The sequence below is a fragment of the Lissotriton helveticus genome, chromosome 12 (assembly GCF_964261635.1).
Source record: "Lissotriton helveticus chromosome 12, aLisHel1.1, whole genome shotgun sequence".
Classification (NCBI taxonomy): domain Eukaryota; kingdom Metazoa; phylum Chordata; class Amphibia; order Caudata; family Salamandridae; genus Lissotriton; species Lissotriton helveticus.
In genome coordinates this window covers 21,535,578-21,557,845 of record NC_136073.1, presented here as the reverse complement: position 1 = coordinate 21,557,845, position 22,268 = coordinate 21,535,578, and the positions used below count along the sequence as shown (strand labels likewise).

Below are 22,268 nucleotides of genomic sequence, written 5' to 3'. Positions count from 1 at the left end.
GGCAAAACACCGAGGGTGGCCACGGCTGGAATCTGCCTTCCCCCGCCTGCCTGACTCTAAAATGGCGGCCCGATGTGACTCCCAGCCAAAGATCGGCGCCTTTGCCTGCTTGCTGGACTATCTGGCCCCAGCGCTTGCTGCCACTCCCTGGGGCGACTCCGCATGCTCTCTCTGGGGCTCTTGCCTGCGGGGGTGAGCCCTCTTCATGGATCCCTTGGCGGTGAACATCGCCTACATCTGCCTCTGCGATCGGCCACCCGATGACAACATCCCGGGTGGTAGGATCGCTGGCTGCTCGCTGTTTCCGCCCGCAACAGACGTCAGAATGGGGTCAGAAATGTGCCCCTCCCCACCCCCCCTCACTGACCACGCTGCCTCGCGCATAAGGTGCCTGACTCCAAGATGGCGCCCTGGGGGACACTCTCCCGATGACCGGCGGACACAGGAGACACTGGCTCAAGGGACACGAACGCATGCCAGGGGAAACCTTTGCCTAAACCTAACTTTGTTGCCTTCCATTTCTGCCTGGGCGCCGGGGGTCTTTCTCCCCTGACCCTCCACTGGTCTCCGGATTGAACTCCCCTGCCCAGCTCCTCATGATCTATGTGGCTGCGACTTTGCTGCGGACTGCCTGTCCCCCCCCTGGACCTGCTGGCTATGCTAGCCCTCTCTCTGAACCTTCGGACTCGGACCCTCACGCTCCCCCGCCATTATCTCTATAGGACGTGCCTCTTCTACCAACGTTTTTCGTCCACCATTTTAGTGACCTCTCACTGTCCTTCTGACTTTCCTACTGTCTCTCTTATTGCCTCTGACCAGTACAGGCCTAGAGTATATCCATTTGTATCTCCCCCTCTTGTGATTCTACCGCTTGTACATTTGCAATTTTTCTCTTTCTATCTGCACCTTTCGTATGGGCCTAGAGTATATCCATTTGTATCTCCTCCTCTTGTGATTCTATCTCTTGTACATTTGCAATTTTTTTTCTTTTCCATCTGCACCTTTTCTAACGCGTGTGATCCTAGGTCAGCTGAAATTCCTGGAGCCTAGTCCCGACAGCTCGACGACTTTCGGAGGGCTGGATGAGGTCCCCCGCTACACGGCGGAGGAGGGCACTGGACATCGAATGCTGTCTTATGTCTCTTGTGATTCTATCTCTTGTACATTTGCAATTTTTTTCTTTTCCATCTGCACCTTTTGTAACGCGTGTGATCCTAGGTCAGCTGAAATTCCTGGAGCCTAGTCCCGACAGCTCGACGACTTTCGGAGGGCTGGATGAGGTCCCCCGCTACACGGCGGAGGAGGGCACTGGACATCGAATGCTGTCTTATGTAAACCGCTCTGATAACATAAACGGGTCAAGAGCCTGAAATGTGCAATGTAACTGATTCTATGTAAACTGCTGTGACAATATGTAACGGAACTGGTGCTATGTAAAGCGCTCTGATAACCTTATCGGTTCAAGTTCGCGCTATAGAAAACTCTAAAAATAAAAATAAAAATAAATAAGGGTCGGGACAGTCTGCCCGCTGCAGCTTGAAAATGTCTCTAATTTACAAACCACACTCATCGGGAAAATAAATGTAAATGACTGCTGCTGTGTACCTGAAGTGCATTTATTAGAGAAGGCCCGAAGCACTCCACACATACTGAGCACCTGATGTCAAACTATCTACTAGCGAACAAATGCATCAGAGAAGGGCCCCAAGAAGGAGTGAAACAAACAAAGCATGTATAATTTTTTCTGGATCATTGTGGGTCTCCTTAAACTACCCCAGCCACTGAGAAATACATTCCAAGGCTTGCTGTGGAGGAGGAGGTCTGTTTCCTTGTTGGTCGTATATTTTATTTTCAAAATGATATATGGAATTGTTTATTAAAAACAAGTTGTGGATGAGTGAGGCCATTTTGGTGGCATCCAAGAATGAGCATTGGGGGGGAGGAGCCAAGCTCGCGACCGTGATGGCCGCGTTGTAGCTCGGCTCCGTCAAACCTTCCTGCATGAACTGTCTATCCTGTACCTTATCCTGCCCCGAGAAGTCTTATTTGCTGGAATATGGACTTATGACGGTTTGCTGGCACTCACCGTCTGCTCCGGATGTTCTTAAGTGCCGCGGATCCTGAGCTGCGCCCTTGTTCGCTTCGTGGCCTCCGGGGCGGGCAGGCCTGGTACTCGTCTGCGGCGCCCAGGCGGGGCGGAGCGCCGGGGCCGACCCCTTGGTGGAGGAGCGGGGTCGGCCGGAGCGGCCATTGTGCGGTTGGACCGGTGGCGTCTGACCGGGCCTGGTCTGGCTGTCTGGGGACCTGGTGGTGGAGTGCTGCCTTCCACGGACGGGGGTTGACCGAATGGGCGACTCGTCTCCCCTTTGTTCTCCTGTCCGGCCATCTTGACACCCTCCGCCCGGTCTCGGCGGGCGGCGCCCGTGGGTCGGTGGCGCCGGCTGCCTCAATATTCTGGTGGCCTGCCTTTTTGCCCTGAGGGTTCCATTGCTTGTTGCCGGCTGGGTCCCATCGAGCTCTGTTGGTGGCCGGATTGGGGTCGGAGATTGCCGCGGCCGCGCCGGGCTGCAAAGATGGCGGCCCACACCCTGCATCTACGGCCATTTGGGGACGGCGACATTGGCTCGCCGCACGGCACGTTTGCTGAATACCGTAAAGGTGAGCCTACAGTTGGCGACGTTTTCGCCGCCTTGTGTTCTTGGCGTGCTTCCATGACTGTGCCTGTCGATGGGCTGGATGGTAGCCTTTGTTCCCGGCTCGTTGGGCCGTCCCCTGCGTGTATGGCTTCGCCGCTTCAGGGTGCTGCGGTGCATTTCCTGGAAATTGAAAATACTAAGGCCACCGCTTGTTTGGACGTTCAGATGCCTGCTGCCTGGTATTGTCAAGAGTTCTCCCCTGTGGTGGATGCATTGGAGAGCCTCCAGCCGAGATCCGTCCGGATCGGTCTCGCCGGGTCCCCCGGTGATTTTTTGCCTCGGCCTGCCGAGCGGAGATCCTGTAACTGTTTCACCGGGGCAATTTTTTCCCCTTGGTCTGCGGAGCTGCGCTTGAGTTGCCTGCTGCTGTTGCTGTCCTTTTTTACTCATCCGGTCCGAAGCCGTTATAACTTGTGTAGTAGCTCGACGTTTGGAATCCCTGTTTTTCACCTCTGCCCCCTCATGTTCTGGTTCTTTGTGCACTCTGTGCCTATGGCACTGGATAGACGAGGACAGGGTTGAGATGACCTTGCACCGCCGGACTATTACTTTGTGGCGTGACCGGATGACCGCCTTGCGGCTCTACATGTATGATTGCTTCCTCTTCATATTCCTGGTACCTGTTTATTGTTTTGCAATGACTTTATCTTCTCGTGGGCTTTGAATGTGCTCGGACGGGGGAGTTGGGGGCTGATAGTTTTGATTATGTGTCTCCTCTCCCGATAGTTTTTTTTCTTCCTTTCCCCTTCCTCTCTTTTTGCCTACATGGTTTCATCCTTACTTTTTGACTCTTCTATATTTCGGGTTTCCGGTTAGGGCGACAGGGACGCTGCTGGGGGGGTAGGCCGTAGCCTTCTGCAGGGGTGCAGGGTGGGGTGGGTGGGGGGGAGTCTGTCTTTTTGTTTTTCTTTTGTTCTTGGTTCTATGGCTCTTGTGTATTCTTTTTCAGGGCGCTGCGTCTGCATGTAGGCCTCCTGGGGTGTTTTTTGCTAGCGTGGGCACACGGCCTCCCTGCTACCGATGTTCATTGCGCATCCATTATTCCTGTTTCCTTTGGCTCCGTGGGCTGCCCCTTTTTCGTGTGCTTTATTTGCCATGGGGCGTATACTGTGGGGCCGCATCCTCTTTTCCCTGTTTTTTCAACCCTTTTTTCTGATGCTCTTTTCCCCTTTTTCCCCTTCCTTCTCTCTTTCCCTGGGTCGATGTAGCGGATGGCTTCGTATTGCAATCCTGACTTCCTTTCTATGTATTGATGCGTATTCTTGTGGTAACGGGTGGGCGTTGGGCAGTGGATGGTATTGTTTGCTGATGTGGGACTCATGTTTTGCCCTTGTTATGATGTAGCTGTTCCTTTTTTTGAAACTCGCTGTGTTTTGTTCCACTGCCTGTTGACGACCCGCCACGGACTTTTGGACTTTAATAACTGCAATGTTCCTGCTCCTCACCCTATTATATTATAAAATTAACCTTCACTTTTCCTTCTCACTGTGGTTTCCATGTGGCTATTTGCTTTGCTTTGTTGCATCTGTTATATCGGAGACCTGCTGGAGTTTCTTTCCTGGCCTCTGTGCTAATACAGTGTGGTGGCCGGCCCGATGGGTTGTAGGCCCGTATTTGTCAGCTATATCTGCACAATAAAGGTTTAAAAAAAAAAAAAAAGAATGAGCATTGGTAGACCTGCAATGCTGGAGCAGATATGACAGAATAAGAATCTGTGGGAAATCTACAAGCCTGCTTTACACTCCTTTGGGCCCATGTTTGTGCAGAGTGAGCTACAATAGAGGTGCAGCCTACCAGTACCTGAGTCCATAATCTGTGAGTAAGAGTCCCAGGAACAGACGACAACGTATATACAGGAATACAGTAGTATTTGATGACCCTGCCCTGTCAAGTGGTATCACAGCAGCACACACATTCTAAGGAGGGCTCCCTGGTTCAGAAGGGCTCTCAGTCCTCACAACTCCACTTACAGAACTTGCAAGGCTCGGACACAGCTGGTGGGTACAACATAAGCCTCTACATACCTCACACTCGACCCCAAAAGAGTTGGGGACCCCAGCCAACAGAGATTTTGTGATCCTCTTTCTTTAGCTGATTTTTTTCATACATGTATGTTGCTGGCCATAGGCTCAGATTGAAACGCAATACATTTCAGCAATTTTTGGTTGCTTTCATTTTTTTAAAGTTTGATTATTCATTGCATTAATATTTTTGTATTCTATTCGCAATGGTCTAGTTCAAGGGTCTCCTACCAGCAGCTCGTGAGCTACCAGTAGCTCTCCAGCTACATGTGAGTAGCTCGTAAGTGTGCATCTCAGGCTACTAACACGAAAGCCTGTGCTTGCTTATATTATTATTTGTACGTCAAAATTAAAAAGCATTTATTTGAGATGAAAATGTGTGTATTGTGAGAACTTATAAGCTGATGTTAACGAGAAAAATGGTTCAATTTTCAAAATAAATGTAAAGCTATTATTTGAGTTGGACATTTACTACTCGTATTACCTTGGTGCCGGGGAATTGCAGCTACAGCTGTTATGTATTACCTATGTAGATGCATTCCAAAGTGTTGGTGTTCTTTTACTTTACTGCTGACAACCCTGCCTAATCACTGATGGGATCACTGCCACGGTCTTGGATGGACTGACATCACTTACAGTAGCTCGGGATAATTTTCTTTGAACATAAGTAGCTTTTACTACAGAAACGGTTGGAAACGCCTGGTCTAGTTGCAGAAAATTCTGTGTGTAGGAACATGTTTTAAAGTCCCACCGTGTTCTTCAAAATGATTGCTCGTAAAACAAGGTTCTTGGAATAAAGAGTTTGATCTTTTCGCATCCGTGTTCTGACCAGAACATTTCTGCACTTGCGTTCTGATGATGCAGACATGTTGTCGGTAGCAAAAATGAGGTACTTAATGGCTGCACGAGTAAGTCCCCACGCTGGCTGCCTTTAGCAACTCACCAGAGTACTGGTTCGGATGTTTTCTGGAGCGCTGACATATGCTTTTAAATCGCAGTACTTCAACGACTGCCATTTAACGCCCAAGGAACATGGTGTGGCAGTGGGACAGCTAGAGCTACAGAAACCTGCTTCATCACTAACAGCGCTCCTAGTAAGGAATTATATTAATTTCACTGCTCCAGCTGGGTGAGGATGTGGTTTATCGGCTACAGCGGCCGACTTTGAAGCTGGGGAACTAGGTTCGAGTCTAGAGGGAGGCTCAAGCATCTTGTGATTCTGAGCAAATCACTTAATCTCCCAGTGCCTAAAAAATGAATGTACCCCTCTGTAATGCAACTGGTCGTCATATAAAGCGCTCCGATACGTGTGGGCAGAGACCAACCCTCCCCCTCCTCTCCCTCCCTCCAGGGATCCAGCACATCTCTGCAGCACGCCACATAAAACCATAGGCTCAAAAACATGCCTCCTGCCTAGAAGCCCCCGTCGGTGCTTGGTGATTTCACCAACCACAGCCTCCTGACATAGGAAGCACCTCTTAGCGCGATAGGACCAAAGTTGGCAATGCAGTGGCGACGAGACTTTAGGAACACTGGGCACAGCCCATAGGTTTGCATCGTCCGGCTCTACATCTGCACAGACTGCCGGGTCTGATGGGCCCGTTGGGTCGGTTTCAAGTGTCTTTTTAGTGTCGCAATTAACATGTCTTTATGTATGTGAGACAGACCACCTGCAATCACCTACTTGCTTCTCCGAATACTACTCCCAGAACAAAGCCACGGCGTGCCAGAGATGGTCTGCGTGAGTCATGACACAGGCTTCAAAGACAGCGCTGGGACTTCAAACAGCTATTCCTACAACTAACACTATCTTCGAGCTGGTCAAATCTGAGGAGCACGCATGAACCCTCTGCTTAGAAGCCCGCAGTCCTCACGCACGCTTAACGCCGTGTGCTAAAATCACGACCGGCGCCAGTGCAGCCTGCTCCGACAATATTTGTGCTTAAAAAACAACTCGCAGTGAGTGTAAGATTGGTCGCCAAGTCTGTTTAGGAAGTGCACAGAATAAGAGGAAACATGTGTTTGACTGCACAGCAACCACTACCTTAGACGTACTGCTGTTAGTAATGCGGCGGCGCACGCTCGCGTCGTATCCGGATGTGGAAAGCTTCTGCGGTGTCGCTGCCTCCAGGGGGAACACGGGCGCTACAGCACGGGCTTGATCCAGCCAACGCGGGAGGATAAACAATGGGCCCACGGCGGGGATTTCCCTCGCACGCAGTCCCTAAATTTATAGGGTGGGCACGGCAATACACCTTGGAAAATGACTGCTGCGTCACAACTTTAAAACGTGATATTTGGTACACTTTGTACCTCTAACTACCCGAATACCGGTAACCGCAGCCAAGGAATACTGGGTTACTTTACCGATACCCATACTGCGCGTGGATTCAAGGGAGATTGCTGGGGTTTGTATTTCAGTATTCTGAAATTCTGCGAGAGGGAGCCACATCCGATCGGCGCGTGGACTACATTTCCCATCGTGCCTGGCTGAATGTTAGAGAAGTAAACAAATGGAAAAGCAAGGCGGCGGCGGACGTGTTTAAAGGTGTAACCGACGTAAAAGCTGCATAGCCGGTAACGACGTAAAGGCGGCCGCCACCTTCCTTTTGTATTTAATTGCCTACACACATGAAAAGGAGAAGAAACAAGAGGTAGCAAAAGGTACATTACAGGAGTAATAGACTGGGACCTCGGCGAGAGGGAGGGTGTAACGCCCACTACTAGCAAAGGGGAGGGGCTTAAAAAAAAAAGAGAAAAACGCCCCCGAATCGCGTTTAGACCGGGCCTGAACTGAGTGACGCCCCTCTCCTCCAATGGCTGGCCAGCATTTACGAGGCCAGCCAATGAAGAAGAGGGGCGGGTTCAAGCCTCAATACTAGACCACATAAAATCTCGGACTCCGCCCACTTCGTGGGACGCTAGTCCGAGACCTAAAAAAAAATGAGTGACGGGCAAATTCAAGACTCAGCTGTAGAAAGCCGCACAGCGACTGCTAATGGAGCATAGGAAGAATAGGGCGGAGCATGCAGCACGGCCAGGTTGAGCCCTCGAGATGACCTCCTTAACATAATGTGTGATGACCTTCGGCCATGGACAGCGACTGTGTTCTGAACAAGGCACAAACAGGGCATGAACGGTGTACCATAAATGTCTGTGAAGAGAATTCTTAAGAGTAGAGTGCTCTGTGCCACAGATAGCAGTTAAAACTGCTCAGGTGGTAATAGTGTCTCTGGATGGTTACCGGTGTCCTTATATCAAACCCAGATCAGTTGACTGGGGGTGAGTGCTTGTATTATTCAACACTCCGTCCATCATCCCCTTTGGTTTTGCTTTGTTCGCCCTAAGTTGGCGGGGTATGCTCAGACGTGGGTCCCTTGCTCACTTTGCCACTGGATTCAAGCAAGCCTGGCTGAAGACGGCTGATTAGAGATCTGAACTGGGGTGGCGGAGTGAGCTAAAGAATGATGATGAATTAAACCCAGATCAGTTGACTGGGGGTGAGTGCTTGCATTGTCCAATACTCTGTCCATCATCTCCTTTGGTTTTGCTTATATCAAACTAATCATTTCATGATATTTAATTGTTTACGGACTCATTAACATTTTTTAATTTAAAACTACTAAATTTGCCTAATTGTTGGTGCTGTAATTTGGTTCCAGGTTCATGAAAACATTTTTCAAATGTAATACTGTCTTTACGTTTTGGAAAAAGGTTTGGGATGTTATTACAAAAACATCGGAAAAACGTTCATATAATATGTTGATTTGTAAATTGATATTGCTTTCAACAAAACTGTCAGATTCAAATAACAAGCTCCTTGACTTCTTGCTATCCGCTGCTCTAACATCAATAACTGTCAATTGGCAAAATGTTTCATTATTGTCAATTCATACATGGCGGTCATGGATAACCTTTACCAGAAAAGGAGCTGGTCTGACTATGTTGGGTGTTGTTCATAACACATCTACTTACCAGTCATTTTGGAAATCAATTGAGAATTATATAGCATTATACTATTAAAGTTTTATATTATATAATAAGTATAGTCTGTTAGAATTTATTATGTAGCTCAGTTATGATATACTTGTTATTGCTTCCCCCCTTTTTATTATTTTTTAATTTTAGTTCTTATTATACTGCAATTATCAATGTATAGGTACAAGTTTTATATTAATGTAACATCATAAATTTCAATGCATCTTATCGGTGCTCTTTTTTGTTTAGTCTATTGCCTTATCATTAAAATATTTTGAACTCAAAATTGCTCGGGTGTCGTGCTGTTTCATACCCTGGCTGTTCGAGCAACTGGTAGTCGCAACATGACAAATACAAAAGCAAGCAGAGAAGACAAACATGAAAGAAGGACAAGCAGGAAGGGAGGATAAACACAAAAAAAGGACACTTGCATTTCTTCCAGTTTCCCCGTGAGCACATGCAGGAAGCTCTTCAGTCCTTCTCCGGTTCGGCAGGATAGAGGGCAGACCGATGGGAGGCTCCTGCTGCTGCAGATCTCACGTAGGCTGTCCGGAGCCGTCGCTCCCAGCAAGTCCACCTTGTTCAAGACCAGGATGCAGGATGTACCTGGCGGGTCCCTGGTCTCAGGGGACAGTTCACAAGGAGGGGATGGAAGGATGTCCTCAAGGCATCGCTCCAAGAAAGGCCCACCGCCCACCAAGCCGGCAGGGATCTCTGTAGCATCGATCACGGCCAGTATGAGATCGGCTTCCTCCAACCTAGGACAATGCGACAGAAGAAGCGTGAGAAACAAAGTGCCATTCATTTGTTCATCAGGACGCAGGCTAATATGATTTGCAATTACAAAATATTAGAAAGCTTTGGCAATAAAAATAATTATATATTTGTTTCAAAACCATAGTAACGGAATGATCATAACCCCAAAAAATTGAGAATTCTGATACAATCCCATACAAAGGAAGTACATGTGGTCCATCGTAACAACTCTGGTGCTCGGTCCTTGTCCTTCTGCCCGCCTTCCCAATGCCCTTCATAATGTGTTCCATGCTCTGCCACATAAGGTGGCAAGGGTACCTCAATCTAGCAAACGAGGGCGCTACAGATCTGCTCAAAAGGACAATTTCCAAATTACATCAAATCAAATTGTGATCAGATCTGAAAATGGGCCAAGGATTGAAAGTTATCACCAAGAAAGTACAAAAGATACAGTTTCTGGTTAGTGTGAAGTGATCGCTGCAATTCTACAAGGTCCTGTGTTAGCTCAATGCTTTTATAATTTTTAAACATTTGTAAATGATTAATCTGCAAACAGGCATAAAGCAAAACATTGTAGGAGCCATGAAGAATACATGTGTAACTGTGATAACTCCACTACCATCTAACACTACGCTTCTCTTCTGTTTCGCGGAGTACGCATCGCTGCCCACGATCACTCACCTCAATAGAAACGCCCATCTCCAAGCTCAACGCCTCTTTACTCCTCACATCTACTCCTACAGTTACAGACCTTTGCCCTGAAATCTTCCACAAACTTCCTCACAACCTCTCTCCTCGAAGCGATATCCTATCCCACAGCCTCTCATCCCTTTCTTATCCCTGACTCACCCCAAGATTATCATTGTATCCAACCGCAGAAACACATTGGAAATGAATCATTTGTGGGACGCCATCCTCTCGAATGAGTTATTTTAAATGTTTTCTAACATTCTAAAAATGTACACATTAATGTGAGGTTCGATGTCTCCATTTTCTAGAAGACAGAGTAGCCTGGTACACACTGAGCAGCACATGCTAACATCAAGGAGATAGCCTGGGGTGGTCAGAGGGGGCCGTCACCTACTACTACTGCTCGGACTGACTGCAGACCTGTACACTAGCTACAAATTCACTCCTCAGCCTGAACATCATCAATATTGTTACCCCAACTCAATGTTCTTTTTATCAGTACCACAAAGATGATTGGTGGCATGGCTGGAAATCAAACTCATGACCTGAACGTTCCAAATAAATCTCTTAGATGGACAAGCATTTGCAATGCAATAGGTCTCGCAGCATTCAAGTTTGAGTTATTGGCATTGTATATGACAATGTGTTGCATGAATTCTTTTCCAAACTCTGTATTGGCTGGTGGTGTTTGTGCCCGGTGAAAGCGTGCACTGACGGATGGTGGTGTTTGTGCCCGGTGAAAGCGTGCACGAACAACTTATGGCGTCTGTGCCTGGTGAAAGTGTGCACTGACGGCTGGTGGTGTTTGTGCCTGGTGAAAGGGTGCACTGGTGGCTGGTGGTGTTTGTGCCCGGTGAAAGCGTGCACTGACGGCTGTTGGTGTTTGTGCCTGGTGAAAGGGTGCACTGGCGGCTGTTGGTGTTTGTGCCCGGTGAAAGCGTGCACTGACGGCTGGTGGTGTTTGTGCCTGGTGAAAGCGTGCACTGATGACTTATGGTGTCTGTGCCTGTTGAAAGTGTGTACTGACGGCCGGTGGTGGGTATGCCTGATGAAACCATGTACTGATGGCTAGTGGTGTGTGTGTGCCTGTTGAAAGTGTGCACTGATGGCTGATGGTGTGTGTGCATGGTGGAAAAGCGTGCACTGACATGTTTAGAGGTAAAGTGCGCCATACTGCGATTGCTACAATAGTTAATTGTGGATGTGCTAACCATTGATGCGTGCACTGATGGCTGGTGGTGTGTGTGTGCTTGTAGAAAATGTGCACTGATGGCTAATGGTGTGTGTGCCTGGTGGAAGTGTGCACTGCCAGCTAGTGGCGTGTGCGCCCGGTGAAAGCGTGCATTGACGGCTGATGGGGTGTGCCTGGTGAAAGTGTGCACTGACGGTTGGTGGTGTGTGTGTGCGCCTGGTGAAAGCGTGCACCGACGTCTGGTTCTGTGTGCGTGTGGTGGAAGCGTGCATTGATCGCTGGTGTTGTTTAAATAGCAACATACTTGGGTCCAGCATATAGAGCACTCTTTTTAAACAGGCATTAAGAGTGAGACAGCACACAATGATCCAATGGTAATTACTAGTTGAAGGCAAATCGCATATAGAACATTAGGAACACTGCAATTCTTTACATTGATTCAGACGGTCCTTGCTGCATTCAGGACATTATCAAAAATCAGTCTGTTTCGTGAGAAGTAATACCTTACATCCTAAACAGCTGTTTTAACAGAATGTTCCCGACTTTAAAAAGAGAGATGACTAAAACATTGGCAGGGAGGCAGCATCCTGAATTTAGGTTGTATGAATGTTACTTTATTGTTTGACTGAAAGAAAAAAGCTCAACTATAATAAACTCCTAGCCAACGCTGCAACACCATTCTGCCAGCTAAGCAAGCCGAGTAAGAAGGGATGTGCGGACTTCACCCGAAGGTGTCAGAGCGAATTCACAATAGAAACAGAACTGATACATGAGAACATTACTAGTGAACAAAATACAAAGGCAAACGTTACATTACATGAGGCAAAAGTGACAATGATAACAAACCGTGCCTTACACAGTGTGTAAGGCACTTTTTGTTATCTTAGTCTAAGCCCGCCTGATTCTATGAAATGGCGGCGGGACGCGGGACAGGCCTTTATCCTTTTCTTTCACTTTCCGTTCCGCACTTCCGCCGCCGCGTATGCGCGTGCCGCGTGCGTGGGGGGCGTGGGCAGCAGGGCTGGCTGCTGCTGAGTGGTGGTGAGCAATGCCAGGCAGCCCCAGGGCACGCACAACATCATGCGGGCCAATAAGCAGTAAGCCCCTGTGCGTGGCATATGGGGCGCGGCAGGCGGCGCGCATAGCCAAAGAAGAAGACAAGAGAAGAACAACGAAAACTACGAACTTAACTGCCTTCCAAGTCCAAGACAAAGCAGCCAGGCGGCCAGGCCCGCCCACGCTGAGCTGCCCTGTCCGATTTCCGAATCCGAGTCCGAAGACCAAAGTAAGTCACTCAGAGTCTGTCACTCCGTCTCCGTCACCGACCGGCGGGGCAGGGCTGCTGCTGGCTGCCTGCCTCCAGGCCTGCTGCGTGCACTAATTAGTTGCTTTCCTGTCGCGCATTTGCCTGCTTCTTATTTATGTCCCAACTTGTCACTCGTGTTTGTCCCTCCTATAGAACATGCTTTCTCGCTTCTGTACTTCTTTGCTCCCGGGGCCGCACTCAGTGTTGCTCTCTGTTCTTGCCTGTGTGCCGCTTCCCTCCATATTGGGTTCGCCCTTGCACTCAACCAGCCCCCCAACCCCTGTTGCTTCCTCGCCTGCTCCATTTGCCCTCGGCTGCTGCTGAAGCAAGCAAGCAGGCAAGCCTATATTATAATAGTTACAGTGCGCAACGCACGCCAGGGACGGATGGTAACGGGCCCCGGCCTATAAACATTAATTATGGTGCCGTGGTGCGCACGCCCTACCGGCCTGGCCTGAGCCTTTTTAAAATTAATTAAATAGTTGGTAGTGGTACGCACTGGAGCCGGGCCGGGTCTTCATAATTAAAATGGTGCACGGGAGTGGCGGCGCGCAGAGTAGTGCTATTTTTATTTTGTATAGTGGTCATTTTCCTGCAGTTTTGCTCTTTTAGACTACTGTAAATAAAATGCGCTTTTATCAGCCAACGTAACGGTGTTCAATGCATTGGTCTTGTTAAGATGAATAGCTAAAATACTAGATTGTTATTCCATCATGTTTTTAAATGTTCAGCATCACATGCTTACTTTCGTGAGCTTTCTATGTACTTATGACATATGCATCATCGTTATAGTTGCTTCAGTCAAGGAAAAAATGCGTGTCTCTGCATCAGATGTTTGGTGATTAGCAGCTGTCCTAAGCAGGTGTTACAAAAGGAACCTTACATTATTAATCTAGTATGTTTGCACTCCGGAATTTTTCAAGCTAGCAAAGTTGGTTGATGCACCTGTTACAATGATGCAACTGCAACCTAATGGCCACTAGTTTGGAATCAAAGCAAGTTCGGCTCAGCATTTCATCCTTCTCATGCTGAGAAGATGAGCACCATGCCTCGAAATTGTTTGAACACCTTCTGGGGCCTAATCCATTTTTAAAATAAAACGTGTTCTAGCATCACTTCGTAATGGACATACACAGGTGATATTCACGTGGCTCCTTGCTCGTAGTGGGGAGTAGAATCAGGCCAAGCCCCTCTCCTGTGATAACAAAAACAACACTCGCAGGCAACAAAATACACATAAATGAGAGAGCTGGACCAAAAGCAGCAGAGTGCGGATCATCCTTCTCTTGCTCTGTCAGGGTAAGCTGCTGTCTGCTGAGCTACAAATGGGATCACATCTGAAAAGAACCCACCCGAGAGAGGAAGTGTAAACAAACACAGCGCGGTGTAATTTAGATTGATTATTGCAGTGGATTCTCGTGGATCGAAGCGCTCTCTTGTAGTGGGCTCAGGTGCACCAATTATCCCTAGACACCTGCGACTGACCTCTGTCTTTTGGGGTCATGAGACGATGAGAGAGAGGCAATGTGACCTGTCATCACTCAAAGATCTCTAAGCAGTTGCAAGACCTGGCATCCTTGACGTGTTTTCCTCTGTCTTTTTGCTCTACCACCTGTATTTTTGATGTTATGCTGGACTTCTTTTTTGCTGTTTTATGTACTCCGTACACTTTACCACTGCTAATCAGTGCTCAAGTGCAAATGCTACCTCTGTCATTTTTAATTCTGCTGGGTTCTCCATAATTTGCATATTTGATTTACTGGTAAGTCCCTAGTAAAGTGCACTGTGTGTGCCCAAGGCCTGTAAATCAAATGCATCTAGTGCGCCTGCAGCAGTGATTGTGCCAACCATATAAGCACCCCTGTAAACGTGTCTCCAGCCTACCATTGCAGTGCCTTTGAGTACAGTTTTAAACTGCCAAGTCGACCTGGCAAGTGCAGTCTCTTGCCAGGCCCTAAGCCTCCCTTTTACTACATGTTGGACACCCCTAAGGTAGGCCCAAGACACTCCCAGGGGCAGGGTGCAGTGTATGTTAAAGGTGGGACATGTGTAGGTATGTATTACATGTCATGATAGTGAAATACTGCTAATTTCGTTCTTCACTATTGTCAGGACTAGCTCGCCAATAGGATATTATTGGAGCTGCCTTGTATGTTTGCTGACTGGGAACACATTTTAAACCTAGATTGAGGACAGATTCCTCATCCCTTGTCAATACTTTCGTGGATAAATTGACTACTGTCGATGGTGGGATTTCTATTATTTGTAAAAGTTTCTGCGCGCGGGGCGCTGTAGAGTGCGGGGCGCTGTAGAGTGCGGGGCGCTGCGTTGCACTGTAGAGTGCGGGACGCTGCGGTGCGCTGTAGAGTGCGGGGCGCTGTAGAGTGCGGGGCACTGCGGGGCGCTGTAGAGTGCGGGGCGCTGTAGAGTGCAGGGCGCTGTAGAGTGCGCTGTAGAGTGCGGGGCGCTGTAGAGTGCGGGGCGCTGTAGAGTGCGGGGCGCTGTAGAGTGCGGGGCGCTGTAGAGTGCGTGGCGCTGTAGAGTGCGGGGCGCTGCGGGGCGCTGTAGAGCGCGGGGCGCTGTAGAGTGCATGGCGCTGCGGGGCGCTGAGAGCGTGGTGCGCTGTAGAGTGCGTGCGCTGTAGAGCGCAGGGCGCTGTAGAGTGCGGGGCGCTGTAGAGTATGGGGCGCTGCGGTGCGCTGTAGAGTGCGGTGAGCTGCGGGGCGCTGTAGAGTGCGGGGCGCTGTAGAGTGCGGGGCGCTGTAGAGTGCAGGGCGCTGCGGGGCGCTGTAGAGTGCAGGGCGCTGCGGGGCGCTGTAGAGTGCAGGGCGCTGCGTGGCGCTGTGGAGTGCGTGGCGCTGTAGAATGCGGGGCGCTGTAGAGTGCGGGCGCTGTAGAGTGCGGGGCGCTGTAGAGTGCGGGGCGCAGTGCGTGGCGCTGTGGAGTGCGTGGCGCTGTAGAGTGCGGGGCGCTGTAGAGTGCGGGGCGCTGTAGAGTGCGGGGCGCTGTAGAGTGCGGGGCGCTGTAGAGTGCGGGGCGCTGTAGAGTGCGGGGCGCTGTAGAGTGCGGGGCGCTGTACAGTGCGGGGCGCTGTAGAGTGCGGGGCGCTGTACAGTGCGGGGCGCTGTAGAGTGCGGGGCGCTGTAGAGTGCGGGGCGCTGTAGAGTGTGGGGCGCTGTAGAGTGTGGGGCGCTGTAGAGTGTGGGGCGCTGTAGAGTGTGGGGCGCTGTAGAGTGTGGGGCGCTGTAGAGTGCGGGGCGCTGTAGAGTGCGGGGCGCTGTAGAGTGCGGGGCGCTGTAGAGTGCGCTGTAGAGTGCGGTGCGCTGTAGAGTGCGCTGTAGAGTGCGGTGCGCTGTAGAGTGCGGTGCGCTGTAGAGTGCGGGGCGCTGTAGAGTGCGGGCGCTGTGGGGCGCTGTAGAGTGCAGGGCGCTGCAGAGCGTGGGGCGCTGCAGAGTGCGGGGCGCTGTAGAGTGCTGTAGAGTGCATTGCGCTGTAGAGCGCGTTGCGCTGTAGAGCGCGTTGCGCTGTAGAGTGCGGGGCGCTGTAGAGTATGGGGCGCTGCGGTGCGCTGTAGAGTGCGCTGCGGTGCGCTGCGGGCGCTGTAGAGTGCAGTGCGCTGTAGAGCACGGTGTAGAGTGCGGAGCGCTGTAGAGTGTGGAGCGCTGTAGAGTGCGGGGTGCTGTAGAGTGCGGGGTGCTGTAGAGTGCGGGGCGCTGTAGAGTGCGGGGCGCTGTAGAGCGCTGTCGAGTGCGGGGCGCTGTAGAATGCGGGGCGCTGTCGAGTGCGAGGCGCTGTAGAGTGCGGGGCGCTGTAGAGTGCGGGGCGCTGTAGAGTGCGGGGCGCTGTAGAGTGCGGGGCGCTGTAGAGTGCGGGGCGCTGCGGGGCGCTGCGGGGCGCTGTAGAGTGCGGGGCGCTGTCGAGCCCGGGGCGCTGTAGAGTGCAGGGCGCTGCGGGGCGCTGTAGAGTGCGGGGCGCTGTAGAGTGCGGGGCGCTGTAGAGTGCGGGGCGCTGTAGAGTGCGGGGCGCTGTAGAATGCGGGGCGCTGCGGGGCGCTGTAGAGTGCAGGGCGATGTAGAGTGCGGGGCGCTGTAGAGTGCTGTAGAGTGCGTTGCGCTGTAGAGTGTGTTGCGCTGTAGAGCGCGTTGCCCTGTAGAGTGCGGGGCGCTGTAGAGTATGGGGGGCTGTGGTGCGCTGTAGGCTGCGGTGCGGGCGCTGTAGAGTGCAGTGCGCTGCGGAGCGCTGTAGAGTGCGGAGCGCTGTAGAGTGCGGGGCGCTGTAGAGTGCGGGGCGCTGTAGAGTGCGGGGCGCTGTAGAGTGCGGGGCGCTGTAGAGCGCTGTCGAGTGCGGGGCGCTGTAGAATGCGGGGCGCTGTAGAATGCGGGGCGCTGTAGAGTGCGGGGCGCTGTAGAGTGCGGGGCGCTGTAGAGTGCGGGGCGCTGTAGAGTGTGGGGCGCTGTAGAGCACGGGGTGTTGTAGAGCGCGGGGCGCTGTCGAGCCCGGGGCGCTGTAGAGTGCAGGGCGCTGCGGGGCGCTGTAGTGCGTGGGGCGCTGTAGAGCGCGGGGCGCTGTAGAGTGCGGGGTGCTGTAGAGTGCTCCACTCTGCACTCTGAAGCTCCACTCTGAAGCTCAGCTCCACTCCGAAGCTCCACTCCGAATCTGCACTCTGAATCTGCACTCTGAATCTGCACTCTGAATCTGCACTCTGAATCTGCACTCTGAATCTGCACTCTGAATCTGCACTCTGAAGCTCCACTCTGAAGCTCCACTCTGAAGCTCCACTCTGAAGCTCCACTCTGAAGCTCCACTCTGAAGCTCCACTCTGAAGCTCCACTCTGAAGCTCCACTCTGAAGCTCCACTCTCCACTCTGAATCTCCACTCTGAATCTCCACTCTCCACTCTGAAGCTCCACTCTGAAGCTCCACTCTACTCTGAAGCTCCACTCCGAATCTGCACTCTGCACTCTGAAGCTCCACTCTGAAGCTCCACTCTGAAGCTCCACTCTGAAGCTCCACTCTGAAGCTCCACTCTGCACTCTGAAGCTCCACTCTGAAGCTCCACTCTGAAGCTCCACTCTGCACTCTGAAGCTCCACTCTGAAGCTCCACTCTGAAGCTCCACTCTGCACTCTGAAGCTCCACTCTGAAGCTCCACTCTGCACTCTGAAGCTCCACTCTGAAGCTCCACTCTGCACTCTGAAGCTCCACTCTGAAGCTCCACTCTGCACTCTGAAGCTCCACTCTGAAGCTCCACTCTGCACTCTGAAGCTCCACTCTGAAGCTCCACTCTGAAGCTCCACTCTGAAGCTCCACTCTGAAGCTCCACTCTGCACTCTGAAGCTCCACTCTGAAGCTCCACTCTGAAGCTCCACTCTGAAGCTCCACTCTGAAGCTCCACTCTGCACTCTGAAGCTCCACTCTGAAGCTCCACTCTGCACTCTGAAGCTCCACTCTGAAGCTCCACTCTGCACTCTGAAGCTCCACTCTGAAGCTCCACTCTGCACTCTGAAGCTCCACTCTGAAGCTCCACTCCACTCTGAAGCTCCACTCTGAAGCTCCACTCTGAAGCTCCACTCTGAAGCTCCACTCTGAAGCTCCACTCTGAAGCTCCACTCTGAAGCTCCACTCTGAAGCTCCACTCTGAAGCTCCACTCTGCACTCTGAAGCTCCACTCTGAAGCTCCACTCTGCACTCTGAAGCTCCACTCTGAAGCTCCACTCCACTCTGAATCTGCACTCTGAATCTGCACTCTGAAGCTCCACTCTGAAGCTCCACTCTGAAGCTCCACTCTGAAGCTCCACTCTGAAGCTCCACTCTGAAGCTCCACTCTGAAGCTCCACTCTGAAGCTCCACTCTGAAGCTCCACTCTGAAGCTCCACTCTGAAGCTCCACTCTGCACTCTGAAGCTCCACTCTGCACTCTGAAGCTCCGCTCTGAAGCTCCACTCTGAAGCTCCACTCTGAAGCTCCACTCTGAAGCTCCACTCTGAAGCTCCACTCTGAAGCTCCACTCTGCACTCTGAAGCTCCACTCTGAAGCTCCACTCTGCACTCTGAAGCTCCACTCTGAAGCTCCACTCTGCACTCTGAAGCTCCACTCTGAAGCTCAGCTCCACTCCGAAGCTCCACTCCGAATCTGCACTCTGAATCTGCACTCTGAATCTGCACTCTGAATCTGCACTCTGAAGCTCCACTCTGAAGCTCCACTCTGAAGCTCCACTCTGAAGCTCCACTCTGAAGCTCCACTCTGAAGCTCCACTCTGAAGCTCCACTCTGAAGCTCCACTCTCCACTCTGAATCTCCACTCTGAATCTCCACTCTCCACTCTGAAGCTCCACTCTGAAGCTCCACTCTGAAGCTCCACTCCACTCTGAAGCTCCACTCCGAATCTGCACTCTGCACTCCGAAGCTCCACTCTGAAGCTCCACTCTGAAGCTCCACTCTGAAGCTCCACTCTGAAGCTCCACTCTGAAGCTCCACTCTGAAGCTCCACTCTGAAGCTCCACTCTGAAGCTCCACTCTGAAGCTCCACTCTGAAGCTCCACTCTGAAGCTCCACTCTGAAGCTCCACTCTGCACTCTGAAGCTCCACTCTGCACTCTGAAGCTCCACTCTGCACTCTGAAGCTCCACTCTGAAGCTCCACTCTGAAGCTCCACTCTGAAGCTCCACTCTGAAGCTCCACTCTGAAGCTCCACTCTGCACTCTGAAGCTCCACTCTGAAGCTCCACTCTGAAGCTCCACTCTGAAGCTCCACTCTGAAGCTCCACTCTGAAGCTCCACTCTGCACTCTGAAGCTCCACTCTGAAGCTCCACTCTGAAGCTCCACTCTGAAGCTCCACTCTGAAGCTCCACTCTGCACTCTGAAGCTCCACTCTGAAGCTCCACTCTGCACTCTGAAGCTCCACTCTGAAGCTCCACTCTGAAGCTCCACTCGGAAGCTCCACTCGGAAGCTCCACTCGGAAGCTCCACTCGGAAGCTCCACTCGGAAGGGGCAAAGATCGGAGCATCACGGAACTAAAACAAATATAAACAAGGGCTGTGAGTTACTCTGCGCATGCGCGGGGGCAAGCCTGTTCATTCCAAGCCAGCCTCAGCCAGCCTCGGGAAAAACGAAAGTAATAAAAAAGCGAAACTGACACTGCCACTGCAGACAATGCTGCGCGCTCCCGAGGTGAAATCCGGCACTGAAAACGCTCGTAACACTTTGGTGTCCACTCTCCTAAAAACGGATCACATTAGTTGTCGAGCTGACAGCATTCATGCTTCGCATGAATGCTAACGTCAGCTCGACCTAAAAAAAGAACACAATGAGATCATTATAAGGTAATAAATTAACTTCATCAAAGGTCTGATAGAGCTGTCGATCAGCAGTCAAATAGTGTCCCTTACCTGCCGCGTGCGCGTCGCACCCCTTCCTGCTCGACAAAGTCTTGAGTTACCCGAAGCCCGGCTGTATCACTTAGGACTACAGGATAGCCTCCAACATTCAGTGCCGTCTCCACCACGTCCCTCGTTGTCCCAGCAATCGGAGAGACGATGGCTGCAGGCTTTTGGCCTATCGAAAGGAATCAAAATGTTGATACTAAGTGTCCAAGAGCGGACAACACACATCACTGAAGTGTCTTCTTTGTCCTACGGCAGGCTAGACACGTTCAGGCAATTTCAGGAGGAAAGTTATGCGCCATTACTAAAGCGGACGCGGTTCTCAACATACGACTGCAGGAGGGATATCTAGAATATAATACCATCATAGGACTACAACGTTGAAGAGAGCACACAGCCTGAAAGTGCACAGGACGAACAACAAGAAGCAAAGCCAGTATAATGTTGTAAATTCCCAAGGAATATGTCTCATAATCTAGCAGTCAGTGTGTATACACTTCAGTCTCCGAGGTAGTGTGGTGATTATATGATGGCCAACACAGCGGAACTCAATTGTCCTAATAAAACTCAAAAGAAACTTGTGAAAAAAACAGTTAACTGGTAAACCAAGCAGTTGTAAAGCACTAGGAATTGGCTTTGAAAGGACTTGGTAAACTCTTTGTCCCGCCAATGCCTGTGGCTGATGCTGCACAGCTGCAACGCATGTTGACGTATGCATCATGATGCTGTTGTGGCCATTGTATATTTTTTTTTACCTTCGACAGTTCCCTGAAGGTAGACAGCAGTCTTCATGTGATAATTCAAGATATCAAAAGTGTAAAAAAAATGCATACTTAAGAACAAAGCAGCTTAGTAGATGCGGGACCTCCAAAAACAAGAAATAAAAAAAAAAGGTAAAGGGGCAGTAACAGAGGATTTCTAGGGAGAGGGTGAACCAACCAAAACAGAGTAGCCGGAGGACTCTGAAACTGAAAAAAATAAACAGACAAACAAAAGACAAGTATGTATGGATGGGGAAAGCAACAAAATTGCACGGGTGAAGGGGCGAGTGCGTTAAAAACAAGGCGAGCCCTGGGTGTGTGATGCAAGTGTGCAAGTCCCACAAGGGGTAGCCAGCAAAAAATACATGTGCGCTCCCACGGAGTTCTGAAATAGAAAGAAAAAAAAGAAGTTCCCTGAATGAAAGAAGGGTAAGGATACAAGTCATCCAGTCGACAGGATGGTAAAGAAACCTGTGCTTCAGGTAAGTACAAACATATAACAAGGAAAGAAAGTCATCAAACTAAAAGAAAGCAAATGAGATTGACAAGACAGTAAACCAATGGTAAGAAATGGCTATCAAAAAGTCCACGGTAAGTACTGATAATGTACACAACAGATCGTTTGACAACTGGGCTCAAAGAGGGCTTGTAACTTCACTGTCAGCTACTGTGCCTGAATCATGGGGGGTGGGAAACACTGCTTCCACCCACCGTCTGTGACCAATGCTGTACATGCAGTCGCTGTCGAACCGGACACACTGCATGAGGCGGCTTCACCATCCCTGTATGTGGACGAGTGGTGTTACCATGAAGTTTTGGGGAAACATTTCAGTTGGTAAAGTTGGAAACACATATAAAAGAGTAGCACATGACCTGAGCATGGCCAAAAATTACACACGGTGGTGAATTCTGACCCTATTCCTAGTACCAAACTCTTGTTTCAATGGCTGAGCCTTTTATTCATATCTCGCGTCCACTGCAGGCGAATGGAAAGAAGCAGTTTTCTATTGGAAGAGGTGTGGCGCCAGGGCGACTGACTCCGGAATCTGGGGATCACGGTTCGATCCCCGGGCCGGCGGCATATTAGCCCAGCACCATGTGACTCTGGGCAATAGCTTGCTTAATCTTCCCGACGGCCCCCAGCGCCTAGAGACCCTTACGGGTGATTGTTCGCGCTTTATAAATGTGGATTATTATTATTATTCGTGAGAGCCACGTTTCGACCACAGCACAGCCATATAATGTGTTCCTCGTTATTTCTCTGTTTAACAAGTTTTGCTAAAGTTTTAAAACATACATCCCTTAAACACAAGCACTGAGAGCTTGATCAAACATCATATCCAGTATATATATTTTAATGGATGACAAATCAGCCTCATATCTAAATATAAATAGACCACATCACATAATGACAACCCTTTGTAAGAACAAGACCAATGATTATAACATCTGAAATAGCAGATACTGTGATTTGAAACAGACCCAGAGA

General features: G+C 50.5%; 1 protein-coding gene across 2 annotated transcripts in view; it reads right to left on the bottom strand.

The window, feature by feature from the left end:
• GTPBP3 (GTP binding protein 3, mitochondrial) overlaps positions 1-22,268 on the bottom strand; it is an 81,796-nt gene that overhangs the window by 4,661 nt on the left and 54,867 nt on the right. For both annotated transcript variants that reach the window (XM_078669643.1, XM_078669644.1), the window contains 2 exons: positions 20,025-20,190; positions 9,127-9,453 (listed from right to left, as the gene is read on the bottom strand). In XM_078669643.1, the coding sequence (XP_078525769.1) occupies positions 9,127-9,453; positions 20,025-20,190 (493 nt within the window). The remainder of the gene's footprint in view (positions 1-9,126; positions 9,454-20,024; positions 20,191-22,268) is intronic.